Here is a 15,397-nt window from a genome sequence, read left to right as displayed (position 1 = left end):
TATATATTTTTAACTTTCAAACAGGCAATCAACAATTACACGTTTTTTTTAAATCCTCTAATTATTGGAAAATTAAGAAACCTCTTTGGCATAATTTCTGGGTCTAAGAGGATATCAAAACTGAAACCACAAATTAAGTATCCAGAAGATAATAGAACAAAACATTACAGCAAAATCTATTAGATACACTTAAAGCTATGGTGGTGGGAAGGATTTATGACCTTAAATGATTTTATTGTTTAAAAACAAAATAAAACAAAATTACACGGCGTCACGAATAAATTATTTAGAACAATTTGGATCTTATTATTTTTTCATTATTGAAAAAATGACTCAGTAGGCCCTCTGACCTGGTGCTTTCATTGATTTTCAATTTTCTTCATTCGAACCGTTTCCGTTATTTTCCTGTCCCATGTCAACGCCACAGTGAGAGCGAATAAAGCGATCAAGAATTTGTCTGTCTGAAAATTATGAAGAAAAACAGGATGAAATCTTCCATTTAACTACTTAAGCACTAAACAGAGAAATTCTAGGAAGGAGGAAAAATATCTGAGAATAGCGCTCTATATACAAATTTGATGGGACCAAAATATCAAAGGGCATATGTCTAATACCTAGAAAGGCACAACTGTATAAGTATGGATTAAAAAGAGTACACTTCATATTCAAAGGATCAGCAAGTCTTCCTGGCAAGAGCGTGGAGTTTGGAATGCAACTGACTTAAGTTTCCGTTCCGCGCTCACGATCTTTGGCAAGTCACATGGCCCCTCCATCTCTTCACTTCCTTGTCTTTGAATATATATAATAGCGCTTACCTTGCACCTTTGCTGGACTGGGTTAGGAATGCTATGTGAGAAGCACCTGGGCAGGGCCTGGTCCATAAAAGACAATAAATAGGATAGCCTTGTCCTTTACTACTGAGAACACAGTAATAAACCGTGATGACATAAAACCATAGAGGCTACTGTGCAAGAGCTTCTTGAAGCCAGGGCTATTTCTTCTGCCAACAAACCTTGGTACGCTTTGCTATCTTTGAGTAATAACTGACCATGAGAGGGCCCTTCAACCTTCTGGCCTCCATTTCCTCATCTGGAAATTAAAGGAGCCTTGTCTGAGTCGGAACATCCATGGTTCCCTAATCGTCATTACACATACGTGTGTGCGTGTGCGCGCGTGTGTGTGTATTATATACATCAGAGAGGAGCTGTAAAATTTTTCTTACTCCCAGCAATTGTCATCTATGTAGCAAAGACCAAAAGAAAGGAACAATGCAAGTGGTACCATGTCATCAAGTTCAATGCCCATGTTACAAATGTCAGCCGAGGTCTAAAGGTCAGGAGTGCACGTGTGTGCACCAGGTTTACTCTCCAATTCTCTGTGGTTCTTTGTTTTTACGACCTAACATTTAATTGTAAGCCATCCCCACCCTGCTCCATATCTTTTCTGACCTCAGTGTTTTTTGAATTTTGGTATCCTTTTCATGAAGTGAAACGCGCTGATCCTTTGCGTGCAGTTCGATGGGTTGACACTTGGGTGTATGTAACCCATACCCATATAATAGAGATCGCTGCCACCACTCCAGAAAAGCTTGTCAGGCTCCATCCCCGTCAATGCCTCCTCCCTCAAGACACTCACTCGTCTGATTTCCTTCATCACAGATAAATGTTGCCTGTTGTAGCCCTTTGAATAAAGGCCCACATACAAAACGTATGATTTTGTGTCTGGCTCCTCTCACTCGGCATAATGTGTTTGAAGTTCTTGTCGTTGAATACACCAATCACTGGGGCTTTTTAAGATCTAGTAGTATCTTGTGAACATACCAGTCTGTTTACCTTCTGCTATTGGTGGTAATTTGGGTTGTATCCGGTGTGGGACTGTGAAGAATAAAATGGCCATGAACATTTTTGGACAAGTCCTTCCATGGGCATGTGTTTTCTTGTCTCTTGGGTGAATACCCAGAAGTAGAATTTCTGGGTCATGGAGTAGATTTGGTTTCACTTTGTGGGAAACTGACAGATCTGTTACAAGTGTTACAGTGATCCTACTATTTGATATACCCACCAGCAACTTTTTGCTCCAAACTCTCAACATTTGCTAGTTTGAGTCCTTGTCATTGCAAGCCCCAAATGGCTCCATTTTAAACCTTACAGCAAAGAGCTAATTTTAGATAAGCAAGCAAATGAACCAAAAATCATTCTTATACCAAAGGTAAACATAGAGGGTGAATCAAATTTGGCGTGAATTAATAAAAAAAAGATGAGATTGTGTCCAATTTAATATCAATTTAAATAAATTAATGTCAGACAGGCTACTAGTTGTAATCCAGATGCTACTGTATTTATTACGTACAGATTCAGACTCATGTCTCCGTGATTTCATTTATGCTCCTCCCTCTGCTCCCTCTGAAAGGCCCTGGTTCTTGTCAGGGTGATTCATCCTTAACCTTCAAAGGAAGCCTCCCTCCCAGAAGCAGCCTTCCCTCAGGCAATGTCAATCCACAGGGTTGGAACATACCCAAAAACTACTTCGATTACAGAGCTCATGACATTACCACTGCGTGCCTGTCTCCCACCCCTGACGATGAGTTCCTTGAAAAAAGAAAGATTTGTTTTTTATTTATCTTGGTCTCAAGTAGGCATTATAGGTATTCAATCGGTGAAGTTTCTCGAGTCCGTGAATATATTCGTCACAACATTGAATCACACCCTAGGAAGGAATATTCCTGGGAGTGTTGATTGGGAGAGATAGAGAGGGAGTAATAGTTGAAAGCATCTGAAGCCAGATTTCAGGTAATTTTGTCGTTCGAGGGGGGACTACCCGGGGAGATGACAGTCCTTATCAATAGATAACAGAGGCCCCAAGAGTCAGAGCTGTTGGTGGTCTGAATCACTCAGAGATTAAAGCAATTTTGAAAACAGAATGCCCACTAAAGACATCTAGTTCAAACCCCTCAAGTTCTCATAGAGAAACTCCATACCAAGTAGCGATCCTCAGCATTGTTGGAAACAAAAGATTTGCCTTCAGCTGCTCCCCCTTTCTTCTTCCCCAGCTTCATTTTGTGTCTTCCTGGAGTCTTCTCTATCCTACCTCCCCCCACCACCTCCCTGGCCCCAGCCCTGGGCCATATCCTTCATCCCTCCCCTTCCCCTCTCTCTTTCAAAATGTACCTGTTCTGGGCTCTGAGACTGTCTAAGAGGGATCATCCAGTAAAATACTTTAAGCTGAGGTGGTAATCATTCATTCAGCCTAATATGCCTGCCAAGATTGTTATTCTCTTGCATCCTGGCTCAGCCCTACCACAAATGAGCTCTGCTGAGACACTCGCCATCCAAAAAGCATAAGCGTCGTCCCAGACACTAGAAAATGACAGCAGGTTTTGGGCATAAGAATTCAAAGGGAACCTCCTACTTGCTTGTCAGCCTGTAGCATAGCTGGCTGATGGGTAGGTCATCCTAAAGCAAAACCAGGGAAGAGAAACCAAGACCCCAGAGCAAGCAGATCCTACAAGCCACCAAGTCAGTGCAAAATGGCAAGGCTCTGGGGCACAAGCATCTTGTACCTGCCCCAGCACCCATCCTGAGGGCACCAGGAACAGAGGAGATCTGAAAAGCTACCGAAGCCTAGCTTGGCCCCAAAGCTACCTTGTTAAGTAATAGGCCATGTCTCACTTGTCTGGAGAGAAAAGCCCAACTGGAGAAGTCCAACGGAATCGGCTTATGCTAGGAATCCTGGGGAAGGTACATCTGAGTGGAGCAGAGGCTGCAAAACATCTAAAGAGTCCTCAGTTCACCCCTGGGGGGCACCACTAAGGCTCAATTACAAATCACACACACAGACAACCCAGGACAGAAGTGCCAGCAGCCACCACGGTTTTCCCACGCAGGCGGAGAAGCGACAGCTGCATCTGTATTTCAAGTCCCTGGGCAGATGGGAGCATCTGCTTTGGGAGCACTCTATAGGTCAAACAGATGTGGCTCCAAGGTGAAAAGAGCACCTTACAGGACGCTGACTACAGTTTTATATAGGTGAACCAAGCTGGGAAAAGGAACAGAAAGCAGGCTTGAGCTTGATGGGATGACTCCCTGGAAGATCTGACCAGCTGACCTCAAAGAGCCTCTTGGTTTCCTTTTGACGTGCCAAATGGGTGCGAGAGGCACCTGCTGAGAGGAATGAGGCTCCCGATGGAAAATACAGACTTCTGCTTCTGCCTTAGAGTGAGGCAAAACACCTGCTTCTTGTACCTCTTAAAACCCAACATTTAAGCTCTTTTAAAGGCCTTTGGGCCATCAGCCCTCAGTCTGCAATCATGGGAAGTATCCTCTTTCCCCCCCCTTATATACACACACACACACACACACACACACTCCCTTTTCTGTCTTGCCCACAGTAGGGTTTCAGTTTTGTGTGGGGTAGGAGATCTCAGGATAAAAGGGTTTCAGTGAAGATTTCAGAAGATCAAGCTCTTCCGATCGTAGCTGGGGACAGGCAAAGGACAGAGATTGGGGACCAAGGCAGGTAGGCGACAGGGAGCAGTCGGAGGATTACTGAGGAGCTGGCGGAAGACCTAAGCTTACGCTCGAGCACAGGGCACAAGACAAGGCTGTGTGTGTGACCCCCACACAGCCCGAAGCACTTCTTCCTTTAGCATTTAGTGTGTTTTATAACTTACCTAATACGTTAGTTTAGTGGCGTATGAATATACTGCATAAAAATAAATGTCTGCACTGGGTCATGTGCTCAAAGATGAGGAATGACAGGACAGTCACTAGCAGTGGGTGTTGAGCACACAGCTGTTGGAGGAGTTGAGTTTCCTTCACTCCAACTGCTCTGACTTGACATTTTACACAGGCACAGAATGACCAGCAGCCCCTGAGATGCTCTCGAGGAGATGCCAGTCCCCAGGCCCTGAGCTGGGATAAGTCTTTGTCACGCAGAATGAACTAACACTGTCCTGAGCACAGCCTTCGCTCTTTTTGAGGGCATTATACACAGAGATTCTCACGTACTCTAAAAGGCTGTCACAAAAAGTACCACCAAGCAGGAAATAAAGATCACATAAGATAAAACGAAATCGTGAGACAGTATAAACACCCACAGAAGAAATCACTTAACTGTAATAAAAACAGAAGTCATATGGGAGCAATTCAACCACGGGCTGAATGAGTGAAATGAGAGAGATCAGGAATGAGTGAAAAGCTAGGTGTTTCTTTTGTAATAAGGGGGGCTACAGTCACTGGGGCCTCTTTTAAGAAAGCTTTTTTTCCGGGGCACCTGGGTGGCTCAGTCGATTAAGCATCCGACTTCAGCTCAGGTCAATATCTCACGGTTCGTGAGTTCGAGGCCCATATCGGGCTCCTTGCTGACAGCGCAGAGTCTGGAGCCTGCTTCAGATTCTGCGTCTCCCTCTCTCTCTGCCCGTCCCCCGCTCTCTCTCTCTCTCTCTCTCTCTCTCAAAAATAAAAATAAACACTAAAAAGTTAAAAAACAAAAAAGAAAAAGAAAACGTTATTTTCAATGGGCTGAGGCTTACACAAAACTATGGGATTTCTATGAGGCAATATCTATCTTTTCGTGAACATTTAACTCCAGTGGCTGAAAGTTGCAACAGTTTCTATTTGCATAAAGCAGTGTATTATGATCTGTAAATCCATTAAACAGTAACTCAAGACCTCCTCTTACCTTTGTAGGAAAGACTCTGAAGGTACTCTGTGATTTGAGAGGGAGTAAATGAGTTTAAAATCACTAAGACATCCAGGTAGGTTTTCCCATAATCGCTTTGGTACGTGGTCTGCTTCTTTGTGCGTTCTTGATTCCTCGTGTGGCTGTACAGCACGGAAGGGACTAGAGGGACATACGGGAGGGAAAGACACGGAGGCTGTCACTGAGGAAAGAATTCCTGCCCTTATTTGTCTAGCAAGCCCCCAACAGCGCTGAACCCAACTCGGAGCTTAATCATCACCCTTAAGGTGCTGGAAAGGGAGGCGCTGTACATGAGTGACTCCTCCCGGGACTTGGGCTGAGCAGAGCTGCTCCGACTCAGGACCGTTGCTGTTGGCAGTGGTGGTGACTGGGGCCGATGACCGGAGACTCAAGTTTGACCTCCGTTTTTAGAAAAATGTTCCCTGAAATCGACTCTTCTGCTTCTCAGCGTGTTGGGATGGTAGCATTCACTACCTCCTTAGTAAACTACTGCCTTCACAGAAGCTTCTTTCCCTTTTGTGCCATCCCCTGTGCAGACATGGGCTGACACACTAGGAGGAGTCCCTCAGGGACCCAGGTGTGTTCAGGTGAGCGGTGATGACATCTCCAGCTGGCACTCATTACACGTTCAGACTAATAAAGGCATCAGGTGCAAGCAAAACCAAGATCACTTACGTTTGATTCTGAATATTGCTCATTTAATGTGGGTTCCGAGGGTCATGGAATTATCACAGAAAAAAAAAAAAGCAATGAAAACATGAGGTGAGAACCTAACTTCTACAGCATGCCCAATCTTTGAACCTTAAGGACACCTTAAATACTGCTTTCAGTCCCAGCTTGTCCCTTTATAGGGACCACTGGCCAGGGGAAGGAAGCAGGGGGAGGAAGAGGGTACTGTCATGCTACATCCTCAGAAGAGCATTTGGAGGGTCTGGAAATGCTTTCGGTAGAGAGCGTGGAAGGTATAAAGGAAGGTTTTCATAGAATAACCTCTGTAGGAAGACGGAGAACCAAAGCCAAAGCGTAGCAAGGAAGGTTCCAGCCGTTGAGAACTTTCCAACAGTTGGAGTATCTAAGAATGAAAGAGTTGCCTTGGGGGTGGGGGGTATCCTCCAAAGAGTGACAACATCGGCCCTTGGCAAGGATGGGGTAGAGGGGATTCCCACAGGGTGTGAGATCCAGATGAGGTAACTTCTACGCTGTCTTCTAATCCCGAGAGGCTAAGCTTCTATCCCGTGATTTTTGTCTAGAGTACTACTTGATCCCAACTCCACACCAGGAATATATCACCATCTCAGACTGACACCAAATTATCCTCTTAACCAGTAGCTTGGAGGTGGCTTGCTCATGGAACTTTTAAGAGCTTTTCTGTTGAAAACAGTAGGAATCAGGATCGTAAGAGAATACGTGAATGGAATGGTTGCTGAATCTGAAGCTCCTTGATGGACATACCATACGGTCAAGCTTCCAGTGGATGATTGACAAATCTAACTTCAGTCCCACTCAGTCTCTTTTTTTAGTCATTGTATAGTAACTAAATTCTTCCCTTTGTTTTACAAGGAGGAAGTGTCCCTCAATCCCCACCGCTGCCCCCAGGCAGAGCGTGCACTCTTTTCACAGCAAAAGGAATCAGTTCTTTCCCAGAACTTACTCATTCCCTGGGTTTGAAGCTAGGCCTAGTGTTGATCCCTTGGAGGCTTACAGGGATCACTGGCATTCTTTGTGACGGTCACCAAGATTACCTGCCAGGGCCCAATGTGCCGAAGAATCTTGGAACAAGGACAGAATCTATAAAGTTGCTTTAAAAGCTCTAGGTGTACTTACCTAGACCCTGAGAAGCAACTGGGAGGCTTGAGTAGCATCCATATCTGAAGCTAAAGTCCTGAAGCTCAGGAATTTTAGCTGGAACTTGGTAATTCCGTCGAAACTCAGTGTCCGCAGGTCGAGGAAGTAACTTTTTCTGTCCCAGCGACATCTGAGAACTTTTCTGAATCTCCTGAGCTGGAATGGAGGCACAGACACAAGGCAGTAACCCCTTGTAAGCTACTTAAAATAGCATCATATTTCCATTCCATTTTTACTTCCGGCAGTAGCTTCCAATTTTATCACACTAAACCCACTCTTCTCGTATTTAGAGGTACAATCAATGTCGTTTTTATGGATATTTCAACCAAGAAATAATTTTCTGCTTTATCAGGCATGGGAAGTATATGCTCCAATGATTAGAAGTGGGTTTTAATGAATATATTGTATGTCAGTTTGGAACGCTCTTCCGTTCTGCTCAATGGACACAGAAGGCATCCCTCATTCCAGTAGGGATGCCTCGTCCCTGGGGCAGGGTGGGGAGGGGAGAGAGAGATCTCAGGTAAGGCTACGATTGACAGGTAAGACATAAGACACCCATTAACTTTGAATTTCAGATAAATAACGAAGAATTGTTGTAAAATACTCGCTTATCTACTCAATACTGTTATTCTAACGTAACAGGGCATCCTGTATTTTCATTAGTTAAATCTGGCAACCCTAGAAGTGCATACCATCCCCATCACCTGGAAAAGAACCACCTGAAGCTCATCCCTTTCTGATGGAGGGTTAGGTAACATCGTGTCACTGGCGGACAACGGCGCCATTATTTCGTTGTAATAACTCTGCTAACGAATATTCATCAAATACCGATGATACGATGATAAATAATCAGTAAATACCTACGAGGCACTGACTAAACGCCAGCTTCCACAAGCGCTACCAGATCACAGAGGAGGCACAAGCTACCTCACTTAGAGGGAGTTCATCCCTAATTCTGGCTACCAAGGTGGTTCAGAGGCACGTCACACACCACCAATTTTATTCAGGACAAGAATGTTAACATGGCCATCTTGAGCAATATCCGAATGGTGCCACGATCTACTGAAACTAAACTCGAGTCTTGTCCTGAATTCATTTTTCCGTAGTTTTTATGGATATTTAATTCAAAGGTACATCCAACAATATGTGATGGCATCTACTGGCACCCAAGAGCATTTTAATGATCTGTTTAGAAATGATTTACGTCTAGACCAGCACAGTGAGAGAAAGCTTCACTACGTGCTGCCTCTTCATTTAGATGAGTCAGGAAGAGAGGATGTGGGTACTCAATGGCCCTCATAATGACCTCATAACCTGTCCAAGGAGAAGACAAAGTTATAGAGAAGATGCAACTCTAGGGCTTAAAAAGAGGATATCCCTGAAGATATTTTGGGAAACCATCTGGTATGGTTCCTAGTAAGCACCATCTATACCTTGGTTTTTGTATATCACTAGTAGCTTTATAGGAGGAAAACAAATTCTTGGTGAAGTCCTTGAAGTGCTCCGTGCCAAAGCTAAAAATAACTTAGTCATCACTCTACCTTGCACGACCTCAAACTAGCGTGATTAGAAAGATGTACACACGACAAACAGATACGGAATGTGACATCTTGTAACCGTAACACTCGGAACCGTGGTTCTCACGTGGAGATAATACAGCACACTTACCTAGGAAGCTTCTTCCAAAACACAGTTGCTGAACCTCATCCCAGACATTGAGAATCTCTAGAAGTGGGGTCCCAGGCACTTACATTGTAAACAAGCTTCCCCTAGGCTTAAGAATCACTGACTCAGAGCCTTCAACAGGTGCTATAGAAGCCCAGAGAGGGTTTAATGAGCTCTGTTAGGGGAAGGGAGGGAAGACAAGAGTTCAATGGCAGACACAGCAAAGGATGTGCTTCGGTGATGGGTCAACAGGGCAGCAAAACTTGTGCACTGTGTTCATTAAGTATGATCTCGCTGGCAAGAGTGTGAGGTATGCAGGGCAGGGAGTAGCTGAGGGTGAATCAGGAGAGGTAAGTTAGAAACCAGGTTGTGAAGGGTTTTGAGGGGCTGGTCCGTGTAGACCAGGATCAAGCAGCGTAGTGGAGCAATTGGACGTGAAGACCCAGAAAAGACAAAGTTAGAGCCTAGACTTACTCTGCGTTCCTTTGAAGATAAAGATTAAGTCTTACTCTTCATTGATCCTTAGCCGTTATCACAGTAATCGACCTCGTTCTTCTCAACGCACGCTTTTATTGTCTTTACAAAATTTCACGTTAATGAGTTCCTTCAGTATCATCAAGAAGAGAAGTTCTTGATCCCAAGGGACCCAACTTATGCCTGAAGTCCCTGTAGTGGAACTGAAGTTTGCCCTGACGGGATAACCATGACTCAGAGCTAACATGACCCAATGGTAACCACACCTCTAAGCCCTGGACTCCTCGCGGGGAGCCATCCCTGCTCCTCAGGGGCTCAGCTCCCACTGTTTCTTTTTCACTTGAGAACGGTTGACGCCGCACTAGTGTACCTATAGCCCAAGGAGAGAAACTGGCCCATTTAAGATTAGCATGGCACTTGCAGAAAGTCCCCAGTCAAACGTGCATCTACAGCAAGGACTGTTCAAAACCACTGGGACCAAGCGCATAATCTACAGCCAAGCAAGAACCAGTTCTGCTGTCTCTGTCTGCTGTTCTAATTCATCGAAGCCAAGTTCCCCAGGCCTCAATGTGAAAACAAGCACCTTTTCGTGCTTCTCACTCATGGGCCTTCATACAATGATGAAGATACAAAGATAAGACATGGCCCCTGCGCTTTAGAAGCTTCAAATACTAGAGAAACGAACAAAAAAAAGAGAATGACAATATTGGGTGATAAATAATGTGGAAAAGATAAGAATAAGATCTATAAAAACATATGGGAGCGCCAGCAATCCAAACGTGGGGGATCAGAGGAGACTCCCAGGAGAGACACGAAGCCTGTCTTTGGACTTCATTTATGGACAGACATAGGCTGCAAGAAGGGAGCGGCCGGTGGCCCACGGGAGGGGGGCAGTGTGTGCGCAAGGCACAAGGCCGCGGGGGGCGCCGTGGGTCTGGAGGAAGGAAGGCAGACGGTCTCGGGGAGGGTGTGGGGGCTGGTGAGGGAGCATGCTGGCGTGGCAGGCAGGGACCAGATTGTACAGCCTCGCATTTAAGGCATTTAGCTTAGTGTCCCGAGGACACTGGGGAGTCACTGAAAGGTTTTCAGCTGGAAGGTGACATCAATTCGCACATCTGGAAACTATGGTGATGGTCCTGGCGATGGATCGGAAGCGACAAACCTGGAAAAGAGAGCTGGAATAGAGGTCATCCAAGGGGGAGACACGGGCGGCCGTGGCTTTGGGGAGGAAGAGGAACAGACGGAGCTAAGAGATTTAGGAGAGAGTCTTGGCAGGTCTTGGGTATTTATCTACACATAGGGAGATGGTAATTTGTACATGCAGAAAGGCCTTTGCTTAGTAGCTTGAAGACATCTTTTAAGAAGGCTGACATTTCAAATCTTTTCCCATCACCCTTAATATTTACCTGAAGTAGGGAGGTCTTTTGATTCTATACTTATCTAATTTCAAAAAGTGTATTTCCCGTATATTTTTTCCATCATTCCAAAAATATTTACAGAGCACCTCCCATACCCAGACTAGACTATACCGACCGTGCCAGATTCTGAGTGAATAAAGGCCTTTGGGGCACCTGCCAAATAGTGGAAGAAAGAATAAAGCAAAAACAACAAAAAACAAGAATCAGTAAACAAATGACTGCAAAATGCCAGGTGCTAGAAGGCAACAAATGATATGGTGGCACACTTCTTCAGCTAAAACAGTAAGGAAAGGTCTCACAGGCAAGGGGACATTCTGGAGTCTACAGAATGACACAGTAAAATCACAGAAAGAGCTGGGAGAAGAACAATGCAGGCAAAGGGGACAGCCTGTGCACTGGTTGAAGGCTGGGGGTGGGGGGAAACGGTATCCTATAGGAATTTTAAAAAGGCCCACGTGGCTGGAGCCTGATGAACGAGGGGATGGAGGGAGGAGGAACAGTGAGGAGGTAAGCAAGGGCTATGGCAGTCTCGCAGGACCTTGTGAACAAAGAGAAGGAACTGAAACTTGGATTTCATTCCAAGTGCAATGCAGGGAGCCTGGGTGGCTCAGTGGGTTAAGCATCTGACTTCAGCGCAGGTCAAGATCTCACGGTTCATGAGTTCAAGTCCCTACCACCCTGAACGCGCCCGATCTCGTCTGATCTCAAAAGCTAATTAGGGTCAGGCCTGGTTAGTACTTGGATGGGAGTTCAAGTCCCACATCAAGTGAACTCATGCCCCACTTCTCGTGAGCTCCAGCCCTGCTTCGGGTGAACACGAGCCCCACTTTGGGTGAACACAAGCCCCACTTCCCGTGAACATGAGCCCCACTTCAGGTGAGTCCTGTTTCTCTCTTTCTCTCTCTCCCTGTCTCTCTCTCTCTCTGCCCCTCACTCACTTGTGCCCTCTCTCTCTCTCAAAAACAAAATCAAAACAAAATACAATGCAAAGCCATTGGAAAGCAATGGAATAATATGATCCAATTTAGATTCATAAAAATTATCATATATCATACTTGACTCCTCCCTCCCCAAACTTCACCAGAATGATAGCAGATTAGAGGTTACCATATTTTTAGAAGCTGGAGACCAAATACAGATGTGGCAACTGAATTAGCAAAGTAGAGGAAGCTAAAACTAATTGATTGCCGAAAGGAATAACAAATCAGTGAGCTAATCCACATTGTAGACCCCCAATAGGCTTCTGTAACAGGAACAGGGTAAGGCAGGTACTGAGGCTCAGGCTGAAAACAAGCAGCTTGGGTGAAAGCTTGTATACAGCATGGTTGAGTTCCTGCACAATCTTCTTAACCTCATGCAGTCATTTGGTGATCCTTTCCTAACCAGAAATTTATTAGGTGTAAAACTGAATGAGAGAAGCTCAGGAGATTCCAGGACACGAGGCACAGTAGAAGGTGGGGTAGTGAGATGAACAGGAAAAAGAAGGGTTCAGTAAGTGTTGCATGGGAAGCAGGAAGATCCCAGTTTCCTCCCCAATCCTGCTCTCAGAAGGCCAACAGCCAAGGGTTTCTCTCTTTGGAGAAACTGACCTATAAATATGGGTATTTGGGGGTTTCCCAACAGAAAGAGAGCTTATCGCCTAACCACCTAAATCAAGTACCAGCTAATAAGCCCCATCTCTGTATGTAGTTTGCAATCAGATTTGTGTGGCTCCCTTGTAGGTTTTGCGAACCTTAGAGATTAATGTTTTGCCTACACTCACTTAAAAAGAGAGTCCAAAGAATTAAAAGAAGTTTTATTAGCATCATAGTAAATCTGCCTCTGCCCTCCGGTAAGTATGAACAGAAAACCAAATTTTCATTAGACCATTAAAACACTCAGAAAATAGAGACAATGCAAGGAATAGACGAAAATGTTGAAAATTAAGTGTATCATAAACATCCTAAAATTTATAAGAGAATTACTACATATATAAAACAAGAACAGAATGCTGTTTTAAAAAATAATCATAATAATCAGACCATAATAATCAGAGGTCTATATATTGCAGTAAATAAATCTTATTAATTTTACTATTCAAATAAAAAATCAGAGAGAGGAAGAAAGCTAGTGAATTAAAAATCCAATAGAAGAGCTAGATTAAAAACTAAAGAAATTTTCAAGTTAGCAAAACAAAAATACAAAGAGAAAGATACTAGGAGAGAAAAGATGAGAAAATTGGAGGATCAGTCCAACAAATAGGAGTCCCAGAAGAGAACAGAGAAAAGAGATGGGAGAAATGTGGGAAGGGACATGCAGGAAACAATGTCCAGAATTGAAGGACATGACTCTAGCTTCTAGGGCCCCTAATTGTCCAATATAATCAATGACAAAAGATTCTCACTAACGCATACAGTTGTGAAATTCAGAATGACAGGAATAAAGAAAAGATCTTAAGAGCTGCCAGGAAAAAAAATATATATGAGAGGGTCAGGAATCAAAATGGCATCAGTCTTGTACAAAGAAATCCTGGATGCTAGAAGATATTTAGAGGAATGCTTTCTGAGGGAAAATGATTATCAACCTAAAATTTTATATCCAGCCAAACTATCAGACAAGTTTAAGGAATTAAAAAGGACATTTCCAAATAGGGCAGAACGCACTTAAAAAACTACCTCCCATGCACTCTTTCTTAGGAACGTACTGAAAGATGTCCTTTGGCAAAACTAGGGAGAAGGGATAAGAAAGAGGAAGAGGAAACAAGATTCAATGCAGGCAGAGGCCAAAGTCATTCCTAGAATGATGAGAAAGGAAGTCGCAGTGCTAGGTGGGGCAGCAAAGCTACAGAACAACCAGTCTGGATTAGAAGAGAATGATGAAGGGTGTCAAGCAGAAGATCTCTGGGAAAAACAGAAGTGATAGAGTGTTTGAAACTGTTTGGAAAAAAGTCTTGATAAGTATGTGATAAAGAATTTGGCAAAAATTAGTGACAGGCCCATAGAAAACTAAGCATATGAATAAAAAGTCAATTATTAACTCTGGTAAAAAAAAAAAAAAGAAAGAAAACAAAAAGGGAAGGAAACAATTATAAAATACCACCTAGCTCAGCAATGAATGTTTACATAATCATAATATATCATATCAGTATCACAATATAAACATTAGCAATTGAATCAAACAAGAATTTGTAATATAATTATAGAGAGAATGGATGGAAGGGGAGTGAGAAAGAGTTACAGGAGAGATAAATCCTCAACCACTATAACAGGAAGTCAATAATAAGGTCTAAAATTGATGAACCAAAGATAAAGGTATATGCATATTATTTTAAAATATGAAGTATCACATAAGAACCACTGAAAGGATTGAACTGATCACCAATGGGGAGTAGGGTCAAAGAACTGCTATTACTTTGTAATAAGCCACTAGGTTACTATTTGATTTAGATGTACGCATGCATTAGTTTAATAAAAGTTTTAATTTTTCAAAATAGCAATAATTGGAAATGGCATGTTGAACTTGACCTCTTCATCTTTGCAGGGCTGTTTCATCCTCGTTTTTCAGGCCCAGAAAGCCTTTCCTGGCTTCCCCTTCCCAACTTCAGGCTAGATGTCCCACTGTGTGCACCCACGGCACCCAGAATTTCCCGTATGATACACTTTTTCATATGTGACCTTTTGTTTGCTAAATTGCCTCTTTCTGTGTCTGTATTGTGAGTTCCTTAAGGAAAGAGACTGCATCTATGCTGTTCCCCACTGCAACTCCAGGGCACAACATATGACCAGAGAGAAAATGAACATGTTTACCTTTTGCTGTGTCCACAAAGTCTCTTCTAGTACTAGAAATAAACCGATTTGCTATTGCCTTCCTAACCTCTTCCTTTGTAGCAGTGATTTTCCAAGGGAGGTGGCTCTTTATTGATGCTGTTGATTGGCCCTGAGGCAATGTCCAGAGAAAGAAATCCTATTAATACAAACACAATTTTCAAGAAAATTGATATAGGTTCACCTAATGGAATGAAGATTATGTGTGTTTGTGGGTATATATTCTTCTGGGTCCTCTACACCCACTTACCACACTGCAGTGTGTGCAGAGTCCAAAGAGTGTGCCTCCAACCAGAAATCTCCAGCTCAGACCAGAGGAGAAGACCCACGTGAGTTCTTGACCTGGCTTTAAATGCCCAAGGAGCAGACAGTCTCAGGCTTCAAGAGACACCCTGCCTCCCATGCAGAGTTCTCAGAAGCAGCCTGTAAGAGGGGGAGGGCAGGCGCTCTCTCTTCTTTGCCTCCAAAGAGATTTTACAATTATGAAACTTG

At 43.7% G+C, this 15,397-nt stretch overlaps 1 protein-coding gene across 1 annotated transcript in view; it reads right to left on the bottom strand.

Annotated features, from left to right (window-relative positions):
• Positions 1–278: 278 nt before the first annotated feature.
• The window catches only part of TEX26 (testis expressed 26), a 31,346-nt gene continuing 16,227 nt past the window's right edge, over positions 279–15,397 (bottom strand). Inside the window, exons 4-7 of the mRNA XM_047863306.1 lie at positions 14,888–15,044; positions 7,525–7,701; positions 5,680–5,841; positions 279–461 (exon numbers count right to left, since the gene is read on the bottom strand). Coding sequence (XP_047719262.1) covers positions 370–461; positions 5,680–5,841; positions 7,525–7,701; positions 14,888–15,044 — 588 coding nt within the window. The 3' untranslated portion in view covers positions 279–369. The remainder of the gene's footprint in view (positions 462–5,679; positions 5,842–7,524; positions 7,702–14,887; positions 15,045–15,397) is intronic.

This window comes from Prionailurus viverrinus, chromosome A1 (genome assembly GCF_022837055.1).
Source record: "Prionailurus viverrinus isolate Anna chromosome A1, UM_Priviv_1.0, whole genome shotgun sequence".
NCBI lineage: Eukaryota > Metazoa > Chordata > Mammalia > Carnivora > Felidae > Prionailurus > Prionailurus viverrinus.
The sequence above is the reverse complement of the archived record's forward strand: the minus strand, read 5'-3'. Positions and strand labels throughout refer to the sequence as shown.